General features: G+C 40.2%; 1 protein-coding gene across 1 annotated transcript in view; it reads right to left on the minus strand.

Annotated features, from left to right (window-relative positions):
* Positions 1-2,637: 2,637 nt before the first annotated feature.
* LOC111145087 (coiled-coil domain containing 148) overlaps positions 2,638-23,780 on the minus strand; it is a 179,183-nt gene continuing 158,040 nt past the window's right edge. Inside the window, exons 12-14 of the mRNA XM_022499720.1 lie at positions 9,729-9,846; positions 6,972-7,112; positions 2,638-2,784 (exon numbers count right to left, since the gene is read on the minus strand). Coding sequence (XP_022355428.1) covers positions 2,638-2,784; positions 6,972-7,112; positions 9,729-9,846 — 406 coding nt within the window. The remainder of the gene's footprint in view (positions 2,785-6,971; positions 7,113-9,728; positions 9,847-23,780) is intronic.

Raw genomic sequence — 23,780 nt, forward strand, 5'->3', positions numbered from 1 at the left:
CACTGGAAACTTCAGAAGACTGACAGGGGTTTTATACTCTAATAATGAATGAGCATAAAGAGCTTGCAGTGAACTCTGAAGGGGCGACAGAAGTCTGGGTCCCATGAAGTCCTACACTAAGTATTCAAAACTTACTTCTAGGACAAAGTTCCATCACTACAGGAAATGTTGCAAGGAGAATGCAAATTGAGCACCACAGGAGCGGCAAAGTCCAAGGAAATAGCAGGTCCAGTTAAAAGTAGGGGAGGACGTAGCTCCAGAAAGTAAGCGACACAAATAGGACAAAAAAGAGAGAACTATAGATCTGTGAAGTTAGAAGGATTATCTGGAGCTACAGTTATTTCTAGAGTTAAGGAAAACAAATTTTAAATATAAATGAACAAAAAAAAGAATCAGATCTTCGTGTTAACGTAAACAAACAAACAAACAAACAAACAAACAGATTAAGAGGCAGAATAAACATCCCTACAGATTAGGAAGGAACACTAGAGAGACATTACCACAACATGTCTTGCCACAGAGAGAGGATGTGCTCTGACATGAAAGTAGGGCTTTCATGGCTTATGGTCTGAAGCTTTGTGTCAAGTAAATTGAGGGCCCATGAAGGAACACTGTGACCATGGGAGACCTTCTCAAGAGAGTTGCCAATGTTCACAGCCCTGAGTCTTGTTAAGGATTCCTTTTCCTCTTCTTATTAAGAGATGTGATGATGCAAAAGGCTGAACTGGGAGGGCATTACAATGAATTGTGGATAGAGATAAGGGATTTTGCCAATAGACTTTTCAGTGAAGGTTTATTCTAATGAGCTGGGTTTGCTACATTATTTATTCCCATCATGTTGGAATACTCATGAAGCCAAATATTCCACCGGTCAGACTGGACCTTCTCTTTTTTTACGTTATTCCAGTAACTGCAACCCCTGAGCTAGAGGTGCCTAGGAAATGGCAGGGAGTTGCAATGGAGAGGAAAAGAGCTTGAAGGGGGGGGAGGAAGTCTTCCTAACAGTAATAATGGCAACTTCCAAAAACACAAACTTGCTATTCTGATTAAATAATCAATTTTTTTAAATAGTAAGAAATATATGCTTAAGGTTTTTTTTTTTTTTTTTTTAAGATTTTATTTATTTGAAAGAGAAAGAAAGAACACACAGGTGGGGAGGGGTTAGGAGGAACAGAGGGAGAGGGAGAAACATACTCCCCACTGAGCAGAGAGCCCAACTTGGGGCTCAATTCAAGGACCTCGAGATCATGACCTAGGCTGAAGGCAGACGCTTAACCAACTGAGCCACCCAGGCACCCCATGCTTGAGTTTTATTTGAAATGTTTCCTACCTGGGGCACCTGGGTAGCTCAGTCAGTTGATTGGCCGACTCTTTTTTTTTTCTTTTTTTTTGAATTTTCATACTTTCATTTAACCCAGTGTATCCAAAATATTTTAATTCTGACGTGGAAGCATTTACAGTTATTAATGATATTTTACATTATTCTTTTTTAAATTTTATTTTATTTTATTTCAGTGTTCCAAAATTCATTGTTTATGCACCATACCCAGTGCTCCATGCAATACGTGCCCTCCTTAATACCCACCACCAGGCTCACCCAACTCCCACCTCCAAAACCCTCAGTTTGTTTCTCAGAGTCCACAGTCTCCCATGGTTTGTCTCCTCCTCCGATTTCCTCCAACTCATTTCTCCTCTCCATCTCCCAATGTCTTCTGTGTTATTCCTTATGCTCCACAAGTAAGTGAAACCATATGATAATTGACTCTCTTTGCTTGACTTATTTCACTCAGCATAATCTCTTGATTTAGGCTCACGTTATGATCTGAGGGTTGTGGGATCAAGCCTTGCAGTGGGCTCTGTTCTCAATGGAGAGTCTGCTTGAGATTCTCTCTCTAAAAATGAATAAATCTTCTTTAAAAAATGCTCCTTATCTATAATACTTCCTAGATCTTACATAGATAATTTGGAATTTTTGATAGCTTTTAAATTATAAATTTTAAAATACTCCTTCCAAACAACCACACAAATACATTTTTTTCCCAAGCCAAAACAGATATTCCCGTGCTTGAAATGCTGTTTCTAATTTCTAACTTATTTTTACAGACTAATTTGCAAAATGAAATTGTTCGGATAATTGGTTTGCAGTAAACATGGTATACCAAATTGGTTTCTAAATTTAGAGAAAGGTTGAGTCTCCTCTTATAATAATCAAGAAATAATAGAAGTATTAATGATAATGGAGTTTCCATAATTAAAAAGCCAAATTCTGAAATAACAAGCAGAAATAAACTTTAGCAGGTAGTAGCAACATAAATTATAATTCTTGCAAATAGTTATTTTGAGCTTTTTTCATGGGATAATGCAATCTCCAATATGCAATTTACTAAATGATAAAACATGTATCATATGTGTCATAATTATGTTTCACAGTCTTGTTGAATTTAGTACTATTAGACATAACAAAGATATGGGAAATAGTGCATGAAATTCTGAGAGTCATAAAAGACAAAGTTGTTTTAATTAATGCTTTGATTTCTATGTTTGATATTTAAAAATTTTTAAAAAGTAGTAATTGTTATCCATATAAATGTTTTCAAAGAAAAATCTTGCTTACATATAATAGGATTTGCAGATGAACTATATTTTAAATACAGTAGACTCCATGTCCTTTCTTGGAGGTTTTTGAGGACTGATTTTTGGTAATATCTCTTTGGCATAAAATGTTTTATGAAGTCCAGCTTCTCGAAGTGCTAACTCAAAACGGAGTCTAGGGTCAGAAATTATCTGTAGAAATAAAATACATTTAAATAAGTAGCAATTCATTGAACTAAATTACATTTTATTATTTTGTTTCACATTTCCTCAAGCTGTTTAACTTTTTTTCTGGGTAGATGACTATAAACTTGGTATATACAGTGACTATATTCTGTTGGGTTTTGTTTGTTTTTTACTGGAAATGTCCAGGGGCACCTGAGTTGTTTGGTTGGTTAAGTGGGAAACTCTTTATTTTGGCTCAGGTCATGATCTCAGGGTCTTGGGATAGAGCCCCAAGTTGGGGAGTCTGCTTGTGGATTCTCTCTCCCTCTTCCTCTACCTCTGCCCCTCTCCCTACTTGGGCTCATTCGTGCTCTCTCTCTCTCTCTCTCTCTAAAATAAATAAGTAAATCTTTTTAAAAAAGAAAAGTAACACACACAAATTAAATTAAAAGAAAGAAAAAGAGAAGAAAAGGAAATGTCCAAATCTTCTTAGTATGATTATTTTCCAGTGTATCCCTCGTTTCCAACATAAGGTATAGGGAATATCATGCCAAATTAGTCAAAAAAAACCACATTGAAATTATTTAAAAATGGGGTGAAAAAAGCTTACTTTCAGTACTATTCACTGATTCATTATTGATAGCTAGAATTAGAAAATAAAGACAATCATCATTTAAAATAAATCTAAACCACAACCTTATACACTGTTCTTTAAACATCAATTTCCCCATCATTCAGCAATATGTAAATTATGTTTAAACACATGGCCCCTACTTTAATAACAACAACAACAAAATCAATCAAACTCTCCTTCCAAGGCTGGATTTCTATTTCAAGCAGGATTAGAAAATGTTTCCACCAATGTGATTCTAAGTGGGAATTGAAATATGAGTAGCTCAATTTCTATTTTCATTTATAGCTGATTGGGCCTTCTTCCTCTTCCCCTTCTTCTATGAACATTAAATGTCAACAGACACTGCTTGCTATGATAAGGTAGCCACATATGGATTTTAGCTAATGAGGCATTTTACATGGACTTGAAGTTCCCCTAGAGGATGGGATAATAAGCTGTTGAAAGCAGCCCCTCCTTGAAGAAGCTCTTGAGCTAACAGGGGTAATAAGAATGTATACAGATAACTGCAACTCGCGTGGCCCATGTGACTGATGTTCCAAGAGTAGAAGAACACAGAGGTGCATTTCCTCATGCAGGTGAGACTAGGATGACCTCAAGTAAGCAACAGCACTTGAGCTAACTGTGATGTCCACCCTATTCCTCTACAAAGCAGAGTGGGGAGGAAAACAGAGCAGGAAAGGAAGGCACATGCAAATTTAGAGGTGAAATAGGTCAATTTGGGACCAGGGCGGTTCGGGTAGAACAATGGAGTAGCAGCAGTCTGCTACAGTGCTCTACCCATGAAGTACTAAGTGCCTAAACTTGGCTGGCAGCAAGAAGAAAGAACTGTCGAAAACACGATGAAGGGAAGAATCAAGAGATTCTGGCAACTAAAGAGGGACGGAAATGAGAGACAATGGTGCATGCAAGTCAAAAATACAGAGATTTTGTGTCTGAGAAGCAACGTAGTTGATCCTTCCACCCAGCGTCTCTTCTGGATACAGTCTCCGTGGTCCCCCTCATCCACATCCATGGATTCAGGCTCCACCTGTATGCTCCCTAATTATCTCCTGGATTCACCTGTCTTCTCAGCTTCTGGTTTGTGAGGTTTAAAATGTCTCATTATTCTATTTTTAAAATAGACGAAGTGAAATGGAGATCTCTCTCAAAAGCTGACCGTCATTTCCCCCAATTCACCTCCCCAGAAGCAGCCAATCAGTTTCTCGTAAATATGTTCTAGACATCTTCACCCTAGACATGACAGGAACAAAACACATTCTCTTTCTCCCTAAGTCTGTTTTTACTTCTGTATTCTTATATGGTTAATGGCAGCCACAACTAATGATTATAATTTACTGAATTACTTCTAGGTGCCGGGCAATATCCTAGGCAATTGACATTTATTATCCTAATCCTCACAAGAACCTTACAGATTATTATTTTACAAATGAAGTAAACAAGACATAAAGATGTTAATAGCTTAAACAAGTTCACATAGCCAGTAAATAGCGGACGTGGATTTGAATCCAAAATGCAGGCTCTCCTCAGTATCACTTGCTACCGAGCTTGGTATCATGACTCCCTCCTCTCAGACAAAGCCATTCATGCCCCTCCGTCCCGTGTTGATGAGGCCTCCGCCATCTGAAAAGGGTCTGACCCCTAAACCCACCAATTTTCTATCCAGGACATGTTGCTAACACATATCTGATTATATAATTCACCTGCTTTTGAGTCTCCCCTGTGCTCACAAGATAATGTCTTAGCAAGCTAGAGCTTCTATACTTTTCATCCCGACCGTAATCTAGGTTTCCAGTCTCATCTCCCAGCACCCACCCTTGCCGCTTACTTTACAATGAAGACACGCCAGTGAGGGCCCCTTTCTGCCCTCCTCTGCTTGGTGAAACCCTTAATTGCCTCAGCCCAGGTACCTGAAAGTTTTCCAGTTTCTGACCAATTCTCTGCCAACCCCGGCTGCCCTCCCTGCTTTGGCTTCTGGAGACACACTTACGTCCTTATAATAAATCCCTTTCTTTTTACCCTACCCCTCCTCCCAACGTATTTTTGTTTGTTTGTTTTTAGTTTAAATCACCTAGAGTAAATTTTGTTACTGCTGCTAAGAATCCTCGCCTAAGATGCAGATTAGTTTCTTCTTTGACACTTTGACTTCCCTAGTCAGCGTGTCCATGCATGTCCATGGTCTGCTTACCCCTGCAGCCCTTAGACCTCCACCATGGAGGTAGTCTCACCCCAGGGGCAATACTGCCACACAGGCTACTTTCCCTCCCAACCCAGCTACCCTGCTCGCTTCCTCCAAGAGAACAAGTCCATCCTGTTTGGAATGCAGCCCTGGCAACTCCACAATGCCAGAGACACTGTATGTTCCATAAATATTTGTCCAATTAATAAATGAATTGTTCACAAAGAGGCACACTCAATTTATTTGCCAGTGGGTGAATGGATGCAGTTTCTTACTTTTTAAATAATTAAATATTGAGCTGCGCTCTTTAGATTTGTAAAATTAATAAACTAGGGGGAACTACTTTCTCCCTTAATTTCAGTGATATCCATTCATTCATCTGTCTTCCCTCCTGCTTTCCATCCATCCATCCAAGAAGACTTTTTTTAAAAAATATTTATTTATTTATTTATTTGACAGACAGAGACCACATGGAAGCAGAGAGGCAGGCAGAGAGAGAGGAGGAAGCAGGCTCCCCGCTCAGCAGAGAGCCGGATGCAGGGCTCGATCCCAGGACCCCGGGATCATGACCTGAGCTGAAGGCAGAGGCTTTAACCCACTGAGCCACCCAGGTGCCCCCCAAAAGACTTTTTAAGATTCTTTCTTGGTAACAGACTAAAAGGAGTCAGAAGTTCCTGGAAATGGTTAAATACACCTTAATATTTTTCCACAGAAAATGATTTCTTTTATCACTAGCTCTGATGTATTATCTTCATTTTCATTTCTGAAAGCTCCCCTCTGCTTTATCCTATCAGTATCATCAGCTGTTACTTTAATAGGACTTATATTATGATTTTAAACAAATTCCAAATGATAGAGAAACATTTAAACAAAATACAATATTAACACAACTTTAAAGTTTACAAGTTTTAAAAATAATTTTTAACATAAAAATGTAAATTTAAAAAATAATTTTCGGGATGCCTGGGTGGCTCAAGTCGATTAAGCGGCTGCCTTCAGCTCAGGTCGTGTCCCAGGGTCCTGGGATCGAGTCCCACATCGGGCTCCTTGCTCCGTGGGGAGACTGCTTCTCCCTCTGCCTCTGCCTGCTACTCTGCCTTCCTGTACTCTCTCTATCTCTCTGACAAATAAATAAATAAAATATTTTTAAAAATAAAAAATAAAAAATAATTTTCAGTGACAGATTCATATGTTCAGATAAACTATTCCACGGTCACCTATCAACTATTTTATAACATTACGAATTGGGCAGTGATTGTGTGTTATCATTTAGCAGTAAAAATTACGTTAATCCATGTGGCATTCAAATGTAAATATTGAAAATAATCTGAAACCCAAAACACACACTTCCATAAATCTTACCGTCATGGCTTTTGCATCAATCATGCTAATTCCCATAATTACCTGGTATTCATTGTATGTATTCAATGTAAAGAGTGGCTTTTGAAGAATAAATTCTTCTTCAATTCCAATACCCATCCTTGCTTTCGATGCCGTTGTATCTGACATCATTCTAACGGGATCAAACTGAGCGACAATAGCAACCTAAAAGAAGAAAAGGCACAGCTACTTGGATTAAGATATAAGCTAACTACTTCTGGGGAACACTACTATTAATGTTTAATGTCTAATAAAATTTCCTAACTTTAAGGAAGATAAAACCTAAGGAAGGGCAGACAGAATATTAAACCAGGCCAGTCCTAGAAATCCATGAAGGAGTTAATGGTTTAAAAACAAAATATGGGGACGCCTGGGTGGCTCAGTTGGTTAAGCAGCTGCCTTCGGCTCAGGTCATGATCCCAGCGTCCTGGGATCGATTCCCACATCGGGCTCCTTGCTTGGCGGGGAGCCTGCTTCTCCCTCTGCCTCTGCCTGCCATTCTGTCTGCCTGTGCTAGCTCTCTCTCCCTCTCTCTCTGACAAATAAAAAAAAAAAAATATGTTAAAAGGCCATGAAATATATTGTTTGCTGCTGATTGAATAATTACAGTTACGATTAAATTTAGATAAAAATTTATATTTCTGGTACTAAGAGGAAATCAAGCCTAGAAAACCTACATACTGAACTACCCTAAAAGTAACCAAAAGTAAAAAACATTGACTTTTAACCACTAGCAGCATATGGCCATGGTAACAACCCCATGGAGCTATCTAGGAAGTTTAATCCGATCAAGCTCAATCTAGAATATATTATTAATGGGTTAAGTTGAGTTGTGTTGGCATCATTGGGCAAGATGGGTGAATGCCATTGTGTAAGTAACTAGAGTTCCAAAGATTGTTGTAAACCATTGTTTTCCCTCCTACTGAAAAACTGTATAGTCATTTTAACATAAATGCCCTTGTCCTTTATGATAATTGAAATCATTCAAACCTGTATCCTAATGAAAAGAAGCCACTAATTTTGTAAATTATATGCACCATTAGTAACACCTGCCTGTTAATTCCTAAAGTCAAGAATTAGCATTAAGAAAATGGCATTTTTAATGCCATTTAGAAACCGTAATGACATAACTGAGTTGAACGTACTTTAATTATTATAGGTTTCCTAGCCAAAATGTCTTATACTATAGTTCTAAACACTGATTACAGGTAATGGGCACGGATATTTCCTCTTTCAAAGAGTTCACAGATGGGAAGAATTCTAATTATATGGACTCCGTAGTTATCAAAGTTATATTGTGAACAAGAATGTGTTTAGAAATAGTGACATTAAAGTTTTGTCCCCAGGAATGTAATTATTTGCTAATGATAGAGTAATTTAACGTTTGTTGAATCTAGGATGACAGGTCTTAGGTTCCTATGCTTTGAATTTATTTCTGTCAACTATTTTATCAAGGAAGATGATATAATAGTTGTATGCATTAACACTTCCCCTAAACTATGCCATTTAACTAGACCTCCTCAGTTTGAATCCAGTCTGACAGTTACTAGCTGTGTGACTTTGGGGAACCTATGCCTCCTCAGTTTCCTCTTCTATAAAACAGGAATATTGCTATAAAATAGAAATAACACATACATCATGGGGTTGCTGTAGAGATTGAGATAAAACCTAAGAACATTTAGAAGAGGGCTTTATACTTAGTATTAATTTTAAAATATGAACACACATTGGGCACCTGGGTGGCTCAGTGGGTTAAGCCTCTGCCTTCAGCTCAGGTCATGATCTCAGGGTCCTAGGATCGAGTCCCGCATCGGGCTCTCTGCTCAGCAGGGAGCCTGCTTCCCTCTCTCTCTCTGCCTGCCTCTCTGCCTGCTTGTGATCTCTCTCTGTGTGTCAAATAAATAAATAAAATCTTTAAAAGAAAATATGAACACACATTACTGCAAACCTATGGGCAGGTACTATTTAGTCCCATCTTTCAGAGGAGGAAAGGAAGTTTAGGGAAGTTAGGTAAAAAATCCAAGTTTCCTCTGCCAGTAAGGACCAAGCCAGGTTGTACCAGGTTTGAAGGACACTGGAGGCCAAGTTCTTATTCAAGATTCCATGTTTCCTCCACCGACATGGAAGGGAAATGAGATAGTCATTTCCTCTCAGCCAGGAAATGGTGTCAATGGACTTTGGAGCTTATGATTTGAGCTAATTATTTTCAGATCAAAACCTCTGAAAAATTACCAAGTAAAACTATTTTATCACATTTCTCAAATTCTTAAACTCCTGCTTTTGCGATCTCCTCTCTACTTTAAAAACTTTTGCCTATTTTCACTAGGCAAAGCAATGGGAGGCTTTAATTAGCTCACAGAAGTTTTTAAAAAGTGGTTTTTTGCATGTTTGCTAACTAAAGGGTATTTCTAAACAGAGGTTCCTACCCCAAAGAGGATTACCTTGCTCTAGCTCCCCCAGGTTTTTTGAGAGCATAAAATCCTTCTGGTAGATGTAGAATTTCACTTCTGTAAATGGATACTCTTCAGCTATTAAACTAGAGGTAATATGGATGCATTTAAATCTTGGGAGAGCTTTTTGAAAGATGCTGATAAAGTTATTTTAATACACTAAGAAACTGGAAATCGTTCAACATAAACCTAATTGCTCCCAGGAGTGAAGACCAGTGTCCCAATTTGGAAAAGTTACATTTTATATCACAGAGTTTGTGATCTAAGCCTACTAATAATGTTATGAAGGACACTCAGAAACCACCCATGAAAATTTCCAAATTAAAAACACCTGTTTCCTAAGGGCTTCTAGACGCCTCTCTCTCTCCTCTTCTTCATGAGCATCTCGAAGGGCCACTTCTTTTTTCTCCATCAAACGCTTTTCCAGTAATTCTTGTCTATATTTAACCCTTTAAAAATAAGGCAGAAAGACGTGAGGAAAATATCATAATAATTGTGGAAATTATATGGACAGGAGCATAGGGGCAGGAGGCATGTCCGAGGTGACATCATGGCCAGAATTTGTTCTTACTTGCTTCTGGTTGATTTCTCACAGCCACACAATCAAATACACTGGTATAAAATGCAGGCTACAGCAATTCTAAGAACCAGAGAACTGCAGATCAGGAGCTAGGAAAACGTAGGGTAAAATCCAATCCATCTCTTTCATCGCTGAAATCATTGTATTGACTCTCAAACTGTCCGTCGCCTATCACAGCTGCAGCTAATCTAACCCAGCAGATGACAGTCTCACTCCTGAGTGCTTATTCCAGCAGCTTTCTGAAGAGCAGTTCTACCACAGTTTGAGATGTTAAAAAGGCTATGTGCTAGTTAAACATCATACTTTTAGAAAGAATAGTAAATAAAATGCTGTAATAATATGCCAAATTACTGGAACTTAAGCCAGACTTTGTCTATATTGTCACTCATTCTGTCAAGAATGCCCTTTTGGATGTGTGTGTGTGTGTGTGTGTGTGTGTGTGTGTGTGTGTGTGTTAAGTTTAAAAATTGCACTTTGACTGTAGATGGCAGCAAAAACATAATTTTTCCCTTAGCATTGTTTCTATTCTCCTTAAAATCAGCAGATACTAACCCAGAGAACATTTCAATACCTCCAAGCTCATTTGACCCTCTTTTGCTGCCTTTTTTAGACAGCCTCCTTCCCATCTTCTTGCTCAAGCCACTCTTCTATTGAATTTTAGGAATGAGATTTGTCTTTTCTAAAAATGTAGACACTTGGGTTCTCAAGGGAGCATGAGGTCATTGCCTCTGTCTTCCATTATTGATGGTTTAGATTTAACTTTAAGACATCAGTCACAAATGTGCTTTGCCTTTTGTGCGTATACCTGCATTTTCCACAGATGAACCCTCACTAGACCTATTTAATTCTGGATCTTGAGGTTTACTGAGGTAGCTGTTCACTACACATCAACTCTGTTGCTAAGTGCTTTGTGTGTTTTAGCTCAGACTTCACCACAACTTGATGTTGGGGTACCAGTGTTGATCCCGTTTTAAAGACAAAGAAATGGAGGTATAGACTGGTGATGTAACTTGCCCATGTTCTCACACCCAGCAAGTGGCAGATCCAGAGATCCAACCCAGGCAGACTGGCCCCAGACCTCCCGCTGACCCTGACCCTCCCACCCCCCTGCTATTAGCCTCTTCTCTCTTCTCCCCTTGATTTTTCCACTCCCCTCACTGACACGAATACCTGCTGCATGCTTCCTCTGTGCTAGATATTATAAGCACATCGAGAAAAAGACAGCTCTTAGACACTCGTAATTTAATATAGAGACAAAAAGACAGGCCTAAGAAGTAGTCAAGGTACGTAGTGCCTTCAGAGAGGTATAAAAAAGGTCCGCTGAGATTTGCAAGGTTGTGGGAAGGACTGGGAGGCTTCAGCAAGAGCTTCAGGGAGGAGGCAGCATCTGAGCTGGGTCTCAAGGATTAGCATTTGGAGAGACATGGTAGTGGAGGGCAGGCTGGCCTTCCTGGCAGACCACCCTGGCAAGGGTGAGTCAAGAAGGGCGCTCACACTCAGGCCCACGCAAACATTGGGTTGGCATCTGAGACTGGGTAACTTTTAAGTTTTGCACCCTGGGCACCTTGCTTGCCTTACTGGTCACAGTCCTTTGAATGGAAGAGTTCAAGGTGGCTAGAACAGAGTAAGGCATCTGAAGCTGCGTCATTTGAGCCGGGTGAATGAATGAAAGAGAAGCCCAGAGAAGTACTGGCAGGCTGAGTCTGGCAGTCCCTTGGTTCCTTCAGGAAGATTTGCTCCTGGGGAGGAAAAAATCTTTAAAATCAGGCTGCTCCTGAGGCTGACATTAAAGCAGCAGCAGCACAGGAGAGGAGAGGAGGGAAGCATGCAGTAGACACTCTCAGAGTACAAAACCTACAGTGGGATTTAGAAGGCAGATCCTAAACTCCTCTGACGGCCATGGCTGTCCTCCTCATCTCCCATATCAGGAGTCAGTGGTCAGATACACAGATTAAAGGAGCTACAAACCACATTGCTCCCTTTCTCCAAGGCTTCCACGTCATGAGAAGCTCTTGCTCATTCTCCCCATTTTCACTAAAGGCATGATACAACCTCCCTAATGAGGTGCTACTCAATTTATGTACTGAGTACAAGCTAAGGGAACTACTGTGAAGGTTCAATTAAAAGATACCCTGGGATTTGATAATTACCATATGCTAATCCTCAGAACCTTTGAAAAGTTTCTCTTCCTCTGGGATATATAGGTTGCTTTGTCTGCATCAGAGTTTTGTCTGCTGTGAAAAAGTAATAGTTGTTCCAGTGAGGGGAGCTTGACTAGTGAGGAAGAAGTTGCAAACGAGAATCAGGCATTTGGACCTGTGTCTGAAAAGGCCTGGCTCACAGTTTACTCTGAGGCTCACTTGCTCATTCAACAAATGTTTACTGAGCACCTGTTCTGCATCAGCCACTGTGCCAGGTACTGGAGATACAATTTCAACATGGGAGGCATGCTCTGTCCTCACAGAACTGACAAACTAGTGAGGATACAAAGACCCAGGCAATTTTGATAAGGGGCGGGGGCGGGGTAGTTCTGGAGAGGCCATGTGTCATAGGAGTTGGGAGAGGCACCTTGGCAGAGTGGGGGCATTCAAGGGAGACCCAAGAGGAACCTTGATTAGGGAAATGGGGTGATCAGAAAGACCTCTCCTGTAATATGGACATGGATTGTAAAGAGCCAAGACCAGAGAGCGGTATCCACAGGCAAGCTGATGTTTTCCTAACCTAGGGAATGGTAGGAGGTAGATATTGAGGAGATACTGAAGAAGACACAGACTTAAAATTTATGTAGGAAATAGAATAAATTGGAATGTTTAATTTATTTCATGGGAAAGCAGAAGAGATAGAGAAAGGAGTTAACCTTTCTTTCTTGCACAATGAGCAACGGTGTCCCTCAGTACATCTGGGTACTTAGAAAAACAGGGAAAAGAAGGAAAATAGGTTCATTTGGAACATAGACCAGCCTTCACAGATCTGGGCTGAAGACGGAGATGGGGGATCTTAATCAACAGCATGGAATCCAAGCCATGGAGCAGATGGTATCAATCAGGAAGAGAGTGTGGGGCAATAAGAAAAGTAGGTCTAGGAGAGATAGCCAAGGAAATATTTAGGAAAGGGACAGAGGAGAAAACTGTCTAGAAGAACGGGAGAAATGGTGCCAAAGCAGTGAAGGAAAATGACATGAACACTCTCAAATGATACAGCAAGTTCTGATGTAACACCGATGGTCGCTGGACGAAATAGGAGGGAGTCATTGGTGATCTTGGCAAGAGATGTCAGAAGAGAGGTGGCTGAAGAATTAGTGGAGCCCACGAGGTGGAGGTGGGTGAGGGACTAGAGACAACCCCTTCAGCAAGACTGGTGCTGTCGTGGGGAGGAGAGGGGGGGAAGCTGCCGGGAGCTCGCAGCCCATCACACCTGTGTTGCCTCCGAAGTGATGATCAAGATTACTCTGGCCACCTTGAGGATTTGCCATGGAAAACTTAAGCAAACAGGCAACACACCGAAATTCATTTATACAGATGCTATGGTTTAAACTCAAATAATAATTCCCTTGAAAAGGGGAAACTCTTGGTGCTGCTTTCTTCTCCCAGTCTGGATAGAAACTTTTCTTTGCCTAAAGAGAAGTGATGCAGAAAAACTCCTGGGAGGAAGCCAAATACATATTCATGGGGAAAGAAAATAGCAACACAGTAAAGTCAATCATTTGGAAAATTTTCCACATAAATACCTTTAGCTATTTGAGGTGGCAGATTTTCTCCAAATTAAACTGTTGCTATGAAAGTCAATGTCAGGAAGTGGCTAAACTCAATAGTCTTTAAGTTGTGCACAGAATTCCTGAACAGGAGTCTTGCGTCCATCCCTAAGTCCCTTTTATGCTCTTTGAGTTCACAAAGGTTGGAAGTGTAGCAAAATGGGCATTTTCAGCTTCTTGTCAAGGAGGAGAAGCATCCCATTGTTCAAAAGCGACAGCTGCTACAGAATCAGGCCCGGCATTAACAATAATCTGGGAAGGATTTTCTTTAAGCCTCCAGGCCTGAGTAGTTGAAGGCACAGGAAGCTTTCATGTAGAAAGGGAGAGCTGAGGTAGGTTAGGAGACTGTATGTGTGTACTGCTCTCGAACAGATGAATGGACAAATGCAAATGGCTTGGAAGCACCTTGAACCTTAGTAGCAGCATCCCTTTACTTCAGTAAAACTTCAGTGAAAACTGGGCAAAATATTACGTACTAAACCTTGACCTGCCTCCTGTCTGAAGCCCAGGTGACTTCAGTCTAAACAAACCTATAGCGACCGAGGGGGTTGGTAGCCTATAGTGGCAGGATCTACAATAAAAAAAGACAAAAGTTTAGACTGTAAATAAAACAACCTTAAGACACGTCTTAATCAGGGTACTGGAACCAGTATTAAATTCCCCCCGAAACTTTTTCAGGGAAGTAATTTGCCCTACTGAATTGAAGGCAGTTTATGCGCAAACTTGCTACTTAGTGTTGAGGTCACGTGGTTCACTCACTATTGAACAAGAACCCTTTAAACAGACACCTGCTGGGGTGCTGCTCCCAGAGGCCCGGGAGCAACAGCATGCTGAAACTCTTCCTGCCTGTTGGGAAAGCCATTTTTGGCTCAGACGCACTCAGAAAGTCATTCTGCCCACCAAGTGGAGAGAAACTCTTTTAGCCATAGGGTACCCCAACAGGGAAGAATCCATGGATCGAAACACAGGCAGGCCAGGTGGCATCATCTGTCAAGAGGTAGATGGTGGGCGGGGGAGGGTTGAGAGAGAAGAAGGAGAAGCCAGCCCAGAGAAGAGAAGGAAAATAACGTAACTGGATGCTCATTGGATGCCCCTGGTTGCTTCTAATGATATGGTCAATGAGACTCCACTCTGGGCATTCTGTCTAGGGGCATAAGCAGAGACCAATTTCTGCCAACAGAATGTGAATCGTGATACGGGGAAGTGATATCCTGGTACAGAGAGGCATGGGGAAAGAACAAAGAGGATTCACAGACCCAAGAGATGATCCTATGCCAGCCCCAAACACAGACTATTCTTCCAGCTCAGAGCACTTACTGGTTCCTTTGTGAGGTAAAAAGACAAGTGGTCATTGGAACTCTATTCTTTAACTGATTGATTCAGTTAGTCAACATATGGTTATTTGAGCACCTACTATGTACCAAGCCCTGTCCCCAGGTCTAGGATACAACAGGGAAAAATTAAAACTTGGCCAAAAATATCCCTGCCCTCTCAAGTCTTACAGTATTTGTGTGTGTGTGTGTTTTTTTTAATAAGCAGGCCTAAATTAACATTCTAATAAAATATATAAGATTGTTCTTAATAAATTATTTATCACAAAGTCTTAAATTAGCCCCTTCTTATATTGCTATAGAGTGATGGTCTTCAACTATGACAGTCATTAGAACCACTGAAACTTATAAAAAGTTCTGGTGCCAGGTCCCAAGCCAAACTAATTACATCAGAATCTGGTGTTGTGTTAGTGGGGCTCAGGCATCGGTATTTTATAAAAAGTTCCCCCCAGATGATTCTAGTGTACAGTCAGTCCTGAGAGCTACACCCCCTGGCCCATTGGTTCCCTAACTTGAGCTATCAGAATCACTTGGAGGGCTTGTTAAAGCCCAGACCACTGGACCACCTCCAGAGTTTCTGATTCAGTAGTAATGATGTGGGGTCTGAAATTTTACATTTATAAGATATTTCCAGGTGACACTGATTCTGGTGGCCTGAGGACTACATTTTGAGAATTAGAGTATAAATATTCAGATTACAGGGATTCTGCATGACTATTGTTATCAAGACCAAACCAGGTACAGCATACTACCCAGACAGGGCTGATTTCGGTTTGCATGTGCCAAATAGCACAGTTATATGCCTCAGGACTGATCCAAACTAGAAATTCCTGCTTTGGTGCTACTGACTTTCAAGAGCAGAATCCTTCAACTTCTCCTCCCCCTCCATGACCCTACACACACAAATAACAGGTTTCCCCAACCACAGTGGCCCTCTCAGCCTTGGGCCAGTGTCAGTGACAAGCAGTTGCGAGAAAGGCTGCTACTGAGCCAATTCCTTTCTCCCCAATGGACAAAGCGCTGGTTATCCTATGACAGTTGAAAACATCAGGCTACTGGAGATACTTAAAGGGTACACTCAGTAAAATCAAAGAAGGAAGAAAACACTTGAAAGCATTTGAGCCTTAAAAAGGAGGTATGATGGGGCACCTGGGTGGCTCAGTTGGTTGAGCGACTGCCTTTGGCTCAACATGGTCCTGGAATCCCAGGATCGAGTCCTACATTGGGCTCCCAGCTCCATGGAGAGTCTGCTTCTCCCTCTGACCTTCTCCCCTTTCATGCTCTCTCTCTCTCACTCTCTCTCTCTCATATAAATAAAATCTAGGGGGGAAAAAAGGGGAGGTATGAGCCACTTCCTTTGGAAATAACTCTTGTAGCTCCAAGGGGGTGGGTATTTCTCACACTGGAAGTGAAAACCCATAAAAGAGAGTGAAGTATGTTTTCCTGGTTGCTGTGATCAATTTCAACCTCGCTGTCTGACTTCACTTGAGTTAGAAGTATGGTTTTATAAACAGCAGTGAAACAAGGACTGAAGCCTAGGAATCCAGAGTTGAATAATTATAAGATGTAGGGAGAGGGTTACTGAAAGAATGTCGCAAATATCATATTAGCTCTTTCCCCATAGTAGTGCAGAAAGAAATTTTTTTCTTTTCCTTTCTTTCTTTCTTTTCTTTTCTTTTTTTTTTTTTTTAAGATTTTACTTATTCATTTGACAGAGAACAAGCAGGAGAAGTGGCAAGCAGAGAGAGAGTGAGAAGCAGGCTCCCCGCTGTGCAGGGGGAGACTGACTCAGGACTTGATCCCATAACCCCAGGATCATGACCTGAGCCAAAGGCAGTCGCTTAACCAACTGAGACACCCAGGTGCCCCAGAAAGACATTTCTACAACAATTTATTTACCCTCCTCTTGTTGACCATTTCCTAACCCTTCTAGATTTCAGTAATCCTTTCATACCCTTAAATTTTGCCTACCACACTCCATTCTAATCACATTTCAAGAGGTGCACCTTCTATAAAGAATTAAAAACAAGAATAAAAGTCATTTTTTTGATCACACACTAGCAAGTCTAAACAAAGTGAGTGATGAAATATTCCCTTCACTGGAGCATATAACCCCATCCCATGTCACTCTTGGTTGCTCCTTTTAATAGTTTTTCTTAATTGAAAACCAGTGCTTCCCAGGTGACACTACTCCCATTGCTTCCCTTTAAAATTGTGGAAGGAGAAGGCTGGCATTTTCCTGGCTTTCTAGCACCAGTTCTAGGAAAGCTTTATCCATTGACAATGAGGTTATACCACCCTCCTTCTGATAGGATTCTTGGAATCAACTACTAGTTGCCCATGTCACTGCCCAACACTTACTGAGGGTTATTCAAAACTCCCCCCTTGCAGTCCCTTGAGCCTCAATAGCATTCACTTCTCCCCTGTCTCAACAGCTCATTCCTTTGACCAGACTTGGAGCTTGGCATCACCTAAGACTGTTTCCTACCATCTTTTTTAAAGATTTTATTTATCTATTTGACAGACACAGTGAGAGCAGAAACACAGGCAGGGGAAGTGAGAGAGGAAGAAGCAGACTTCCCACCGTGCAGGGAGCCCAATGTGGAACTTGATCCCAGAATCCTGAGATCATGACCTGAGCCGAAGGCAGACTCTTAACGACTTAGCCACCCAGGTGCCCCAAGGCTTTTTTTTATTTATATTTTGACCGAGAGAGAGAGAGAGAGCACACAAGCAGACAGAGCTCCACGCAGAAGGCGAGGGAGAAACAGGCTCTCTGCTGAGCTGATGTGGGACTCCATCCTGGGACCCCCGGATCATGACCAGAGCTGAAGGCAGTCGCCTAACCAACTGAGCCACCCTGGTGCCCCTCCTGCCAAAATCTGAAACTGAGGAATCCTGTTCTGACTCTGATATCAGGGCCACCACATATACTGATAAAGCCTGCACAACTCCAGGGGTGGGTTGCCACTAACTGCCTACCTTTCTTATGCTCTCATCATCTATCCTTACTCAACCAGCTACTCTAGCCCATCAGGTTCTCCATTTTTCAATGATCTATTTAAACTGTGTTCTATGTGCCAGACATGGGGCTAGATCTTCCCTCATGAAATTTACTGTTCTACTTCTTTCCCCCGCTGCCCCCAGGTTATGAGACACAGCCAGATTTTCTTCACTTCATTCTCTTTTCAGCTGTGTATCCCTGGGTCTATGTTTGTAAGGGTATTATGACTAGTAACCCCTACTTGTTTTCTTTTTTTTCTACATATGTCCTGCCAACTCCCAGCTCCAATCCTTTGCTGAATTTATTATGTATTTATGAGGTCGAACTTTACCTGAACACTCCACACTCACTCCTCCAAATTGTATTTTCACCAGCTGCTTAACATTCTCCCTCTTAGCAGAGAACCTCCCTTCCTACTTTACTGGAAAGGCTATAAGCATTCCTTTCCCCGACATGCTTTGCCCATTCCAATTATGTTAAGACTCGTTCTTATTCAAGTCCTTTGCTTCTTAAACCTGGGCTTTTATCCCATAAGCCTAGTTGTTTCTAGGACCTTGCTTTCTAGGACCTTGCTTGAATTTCTTCCTTTCCTATTTCTTCAGTCTCTTTCTTGATCCCCCTTCATGGATCTTTTCCCTCTATAGACAAACTTCTTCAAATGGGGGAAAATATGTCTCCCAACTCTGAATCCCTTTCCAACTGCCATCCTCTTTTTCATTTTCCCATCGCTGCAAAATTTTTTAAAAGAAAAAGCCATACTTTCTGTCAGTTCTTCACTTCTCATTTAACCCAAAACCCATGCAGTCTGCCTCCTCCACTTCCTGGAAATCATTCTCCCCAGTATCACCAGGGACTCCCAAATGTAAACCTAGCTTCTTTTAGAGCTCCTCTGACTTAACCTGTCCACAATGCCTGCTACTAATGAACCCCTCATGAAATGCACATCCTACCCCTCTGCTTTCCCCTCCTTTTCTTTTACAGGTTCCTCCTCATCTGTCCACCCAAGATTTTTCCAACATGAAAAATCTTATTAATTTAAAAACATCTTCTGGGGAGTATGACTCCTGCTATAATCCAGGCAGCAGTATCTATAGCCTCCACCTCCTTAAAACCCCCAAATACTTGGATCTTTTATTTTTTTCTTTATGCAATATCACAAAATTGGTTTCAGACAAATCTCTCAAGTATAACTACTTCATATTGATAGTTATATGTAACTATCAATAATACAGAACATCTGCTTTAATGGGCATCTGAGTTTGGCATAGTTTTTTTCACACACAAAAAAATCTTGGGAACAAACCTAATAACACATGCCTATGAGAAGTCTGGAATGCCACCCCACATCCTCTTAAGAGTTGAGAGGGCCAAGATTCCACCTAGTCTGTTTTTTTTTTTTAAATATATAATTTTACTTTTATACTTGACAGAGGGAGAGCACAAGCAGGGGGAGAGGAAGAAGCAGGTTCCCCACTGAGCAGGAAGCCTGATGTGGGGCTTGCTTCCAGGACCCTGGGATCATGACCTGAGCTGAAGGCAGATGCCCAACCGACCGAACCACACAGGTGCCCCTCTACCTAATCTGTTATTTTAGGTTTGCTCTAATCCAAAGGCAGAGAAATAAGTTCCTATTGCTTAATACCTTATAATATGTCTGCAACGATTTTAACCTGAAATATTTATAGCAGGGTTAATCATTTCAAGTATTTAAAAATCATAGAATATATAACTTTGAACAATACAACATCTTGGAGCCAAGAAAATCTTTTATATAATTAAACCTGTCTGAGGTCACAATATTTGGGATTATTAGCAATAAACCATTTTATAAATTAGAAGATGCATTCTAAAAATAATGACTTTAATATTAGAAAAGTTGTCTTTTATTAATTTTTATCCCTAATTTTTGGCAGTAATTAGATACTAGGCTAACTACCTATTATGGCCAAATCTAGATTTTAATAATTAGACCACATTGTTGTAGACATCTGTCTGGTTTATCCTCTAACATCAACCTAGTAACATCAATCCCTTTCAAATTGCCTTTCCTCATTCCTTCTAGGTCTGTTGAAACCTTTAATCAGAGAATACCACCCCCCTCAACATTCCTGGTGACCAGATACGGTTAATAATACTACACTGCAGTTATGACCACAGTGATTGGCCCAATCACTTAGCTGAAGTGTGAGCTTCAATTAAGTCAATCAGAATCTTTCCTGGGTATTTATATGGCTTTTGAAGAAGAAAAGTTTTCTTTTCTTTCCAAGGTCACTAAGTAAAAATAACGTAAATAAGCCTGGAGCTGTTCAGGAATAGTCTCCTTTCTCCCCAGTCTCCCCAGCCCAGACATATGAGAAAGTCCAGACCAATGCACGAACAGGTAAGAGTAAAGAAGTAGAAAGAGAATGAGAAGAACCTAAAGATGCCATTTGAGTCCCTGAGGCAAGACTCACTCTTGGATTCCCATTCGTGTGACTCAATCTATTCTCCTGTCTGCCTAAGCTAGTTTGAGTTAGGTTTTTCTCAGTTGCTTCTGAGGAGTCCTGACCAATCAACATATCATCCATGTATAAGGGAATGCTTATCTTTTCATCCTCTATAACAGGAGGGCATGTACCCAGCTGTCCCAATTGATAATCAGCTCATTTCCAAAATTGATGGCTCATGGAATGTTAATATCCCACAGGATGTTAAGATGTGTGCCATGGATAGTGTGTTTGGCTATTCAAGTAAGCTTCAGAAAGATAAACAAAGTGAAATGGGTTTCTTTATAGTAGAATCTCTCAGAATATTTATTAGAATATGGTGGTATGCATTATGAATTTTCAAAAAGAAGACTAGTATGCTAATTTCCCCAAATTATCTGATAATAGCTTTTTCTAATAGAATCCAGTTTGGGAAATATTACTTGTCTTTCCATTGAACAAGCAGAGATATTCAAGTAAGCAAAGTAATAGGCATAAACAGATATACACTTATTCATTTACACTACAGTGATTTGTTTCCATGTGTTGTTTGTGTTAGACTACATTTCCTGAGTACATTGGCTATGTCTTAAATGAGTTTGTATCTCTAACAACTAGCATAGTGCCTAAAACAGAAGGCAATATTCATTGTTCATCAAAAAAATGAAAGAATAAATGACGAACAAAATTTTAAATGTAATGGCAAACATTCAATTAAATTTTCTAAATTGTAGATAAATAACAAGAGTCGACAGAATAAAAAATAAAGAATAAGTTGAATACACACCCTTCTGTTAAGCCTGTCTAATCAATGGGTATTCCTTGTAAGATATGTAATCATTTGAGGAGGTGACAGAGGAGTAAGAGAAGTTGAAACACTGGAGAGCAAATCAGGTGCTTAGATCCTTTGGACAATCTGGAACCATGGATGCTAAAAACTATGACATCCGTGACACAGACTTGCTAGTTCTGTGGTTTTGGAGGGACAGCAGAGGCAGGAATGACTTGGCTTTCAGCAATGATTGATGATGATCTGGAATGTAACAGGCTACCCCAGTACAGCAGCATTTATTTGCCTAATTGCCTTCATTATTTCATTTGTTCAACATATTTTTATTAAGTGCCACATATGTGAATATGTAAAAATCATAATTCTATGATTTTTATGATAAGCTCAGAGCAATTAGAAACACCTATCAAGTAAACAAACACATAGTTTTTAATCCATCCAGAAGCTTGCCACTTGCCATCATAGGAATTCACTAAGAAGAGACATCTGTCATTCAACACTAATTGGGTTTTGCACAGTGACTCTTGAACTCACAAATGGTTCACAGTAGATAAAGTTTAGTGTTACAGCTAATATGTATTGCATTTTAAAAAATCTTCAAGAATCTATCTAATCATTTTATCCGTTATATAAGAAGGGAACTCATGTTGAGGGTTTACCTCACAATATTAGCTTTCTTTAAATTTTCACACTTTGGTTTGTAAAGAAAAAGAAATAATTTAAAGGTAAGAAGGTGACAAGCATGGGTGTTTTGTTTTACTGGATTTTTTTCTGAGGAATTCTTATAAGATATGTATAATTTCTGATGACCTTAATTTCAAGAAGAGTGTTTTCAGAATAATCAAAACTGAAAGAAGCATCATGTTAGACTAAAATTTTAAAAAGCCATACTAATAACATACACCACTGGGTTATCAAATTATAACATTTCAGTTTTTTTTTTTTTTTTCTATTTTCAACTTCTGACTTCAACTGGTCCGTTATTTCCAGAGATAGACATTTGTGTCATTTTGATGGAACTGGTTTCTCTTCTTCAGGAATCCCGATGGGATGGCATTGAGAACAAAAGAAACCACAGTCCTCTCCCTCAAACAAATGATTTAAGTAAATAAGATTAATAAAACTTGCCTTCTCTAATATTGTTTGAAAATCCCCCTTACATTCTCTTTCTTCCTTCCCAGGTCTCTCAGAACTTCTGTAGACAGCAAACATCAAAAGGACCAAAGATTTTTATAGTGATTCAGCTGCCCACAGCAATGAAGTAAACCCTGATTTTCTTTCAGCCTAGGAAATGATCAGCGAAGAGGCTTCACAAACAGCCTCTTTAACATTTGAAGTTTAAAAAAAAAAAAATCAATGTAGCAGAATGGTTACTTTCATAAACACCTTTGGGGGCTTTTTTTTTTCTCTCCTTTTTTTTTTTTTTTTTTTTTTAAGTAACCCTGCTAATCCTCCCTCTACAAACATTATAGAATATTTTCTTTACCACGAAAATATTTTCTTTTTGATTAGAAATTTTAAGTATGTTTTCTTAAAAAAACAAAAGATGAAATGTATTTTGTTTTGGGCATGATTTTCCTCATATTTTTTCCTTGGCTCCCATAAATGCTGATAGACTCTCGTCGCCCCTGGAGTTTCTGCCTCCAAGTTTCGGCTCGCCTCTCCAGTGACTTCCTGCCCAGTCACGCCTCTCTTAGCAATCTCCTCTTGGTCTCAGAATTCAGCCTTAGGGACTGAACTCTGAAATCACTGTATGTTTTCTTTCTTTAGAGGCAGATTCAGTGCACCCTACAGTCTGGCCAAGTGAACAGTGATGTTTCGATCTCAGGGGAGAGGGCCCATCCCCAGGGCCAGCTCCATGAGCTCTAATGGCAGTACTGCAATTTTTCCAGGTGAGATGCTGAAGCCGATGTTCAAAAAAGGCTATTACTTGAAGCCAAGAGAGAGATGTGTGGCTTTCTCCACAGCTCAAGCAGATAAACAAAATTGGAAATAGTACTATAGACTGAAGTGACAGGAAACCAAATTTACCGGAAAAGAGAAAATAATAAACAGGGCAGAGATCCAGATAAATTTAAAGGTAATACCTACAGGGGCGCCTGGGTGGCTCAGTCGGTTAAGCTTCCGCCTTCGACTCAGGTCATGATCCCAGGTCCTAGGATTGAGCTGCGTGTTCGGAATGCGGCTCAGCGGGAAGCCTGCTTCCCCCTCTGCTCCTCCCACCCTGCTCGAATTTTTTCTCTCTCAAATATATAAGTAAACTCTTTAAAAATAATAATACTTACATCACTGACCTTCAGCTCCCCTTTTAAAGGATATATATTTTTTCTCAACAACACTGTTTAGTTACAGGCAGAAATAAATTTCAAAAAACACTGTATTTTCCTTTCCTACATTAAGCTAGAGATATCCACACCCATATTCCTTGCAACCTCTCTTTGAATGGAGAAATGGAGAAATTC

The sequence above is a fragment of the Enhydra lutris genome, unplaced genomic scaffold (assembly GCF_002288905.1).
Source record: "Enhydra lutris kenyoni isolate GAN:26980312 unplaced genomic scaffold, ASM228890v2 scaffoldscaffold1, whole genome shotgun sequence".
In the NCBI taxonomy this organism is placed as follows: Eukaryota; Metazoa; Chordata; class Mammalia; order Carnivora; family Mustelidae; genus Enhydra; species Enhydra lutris.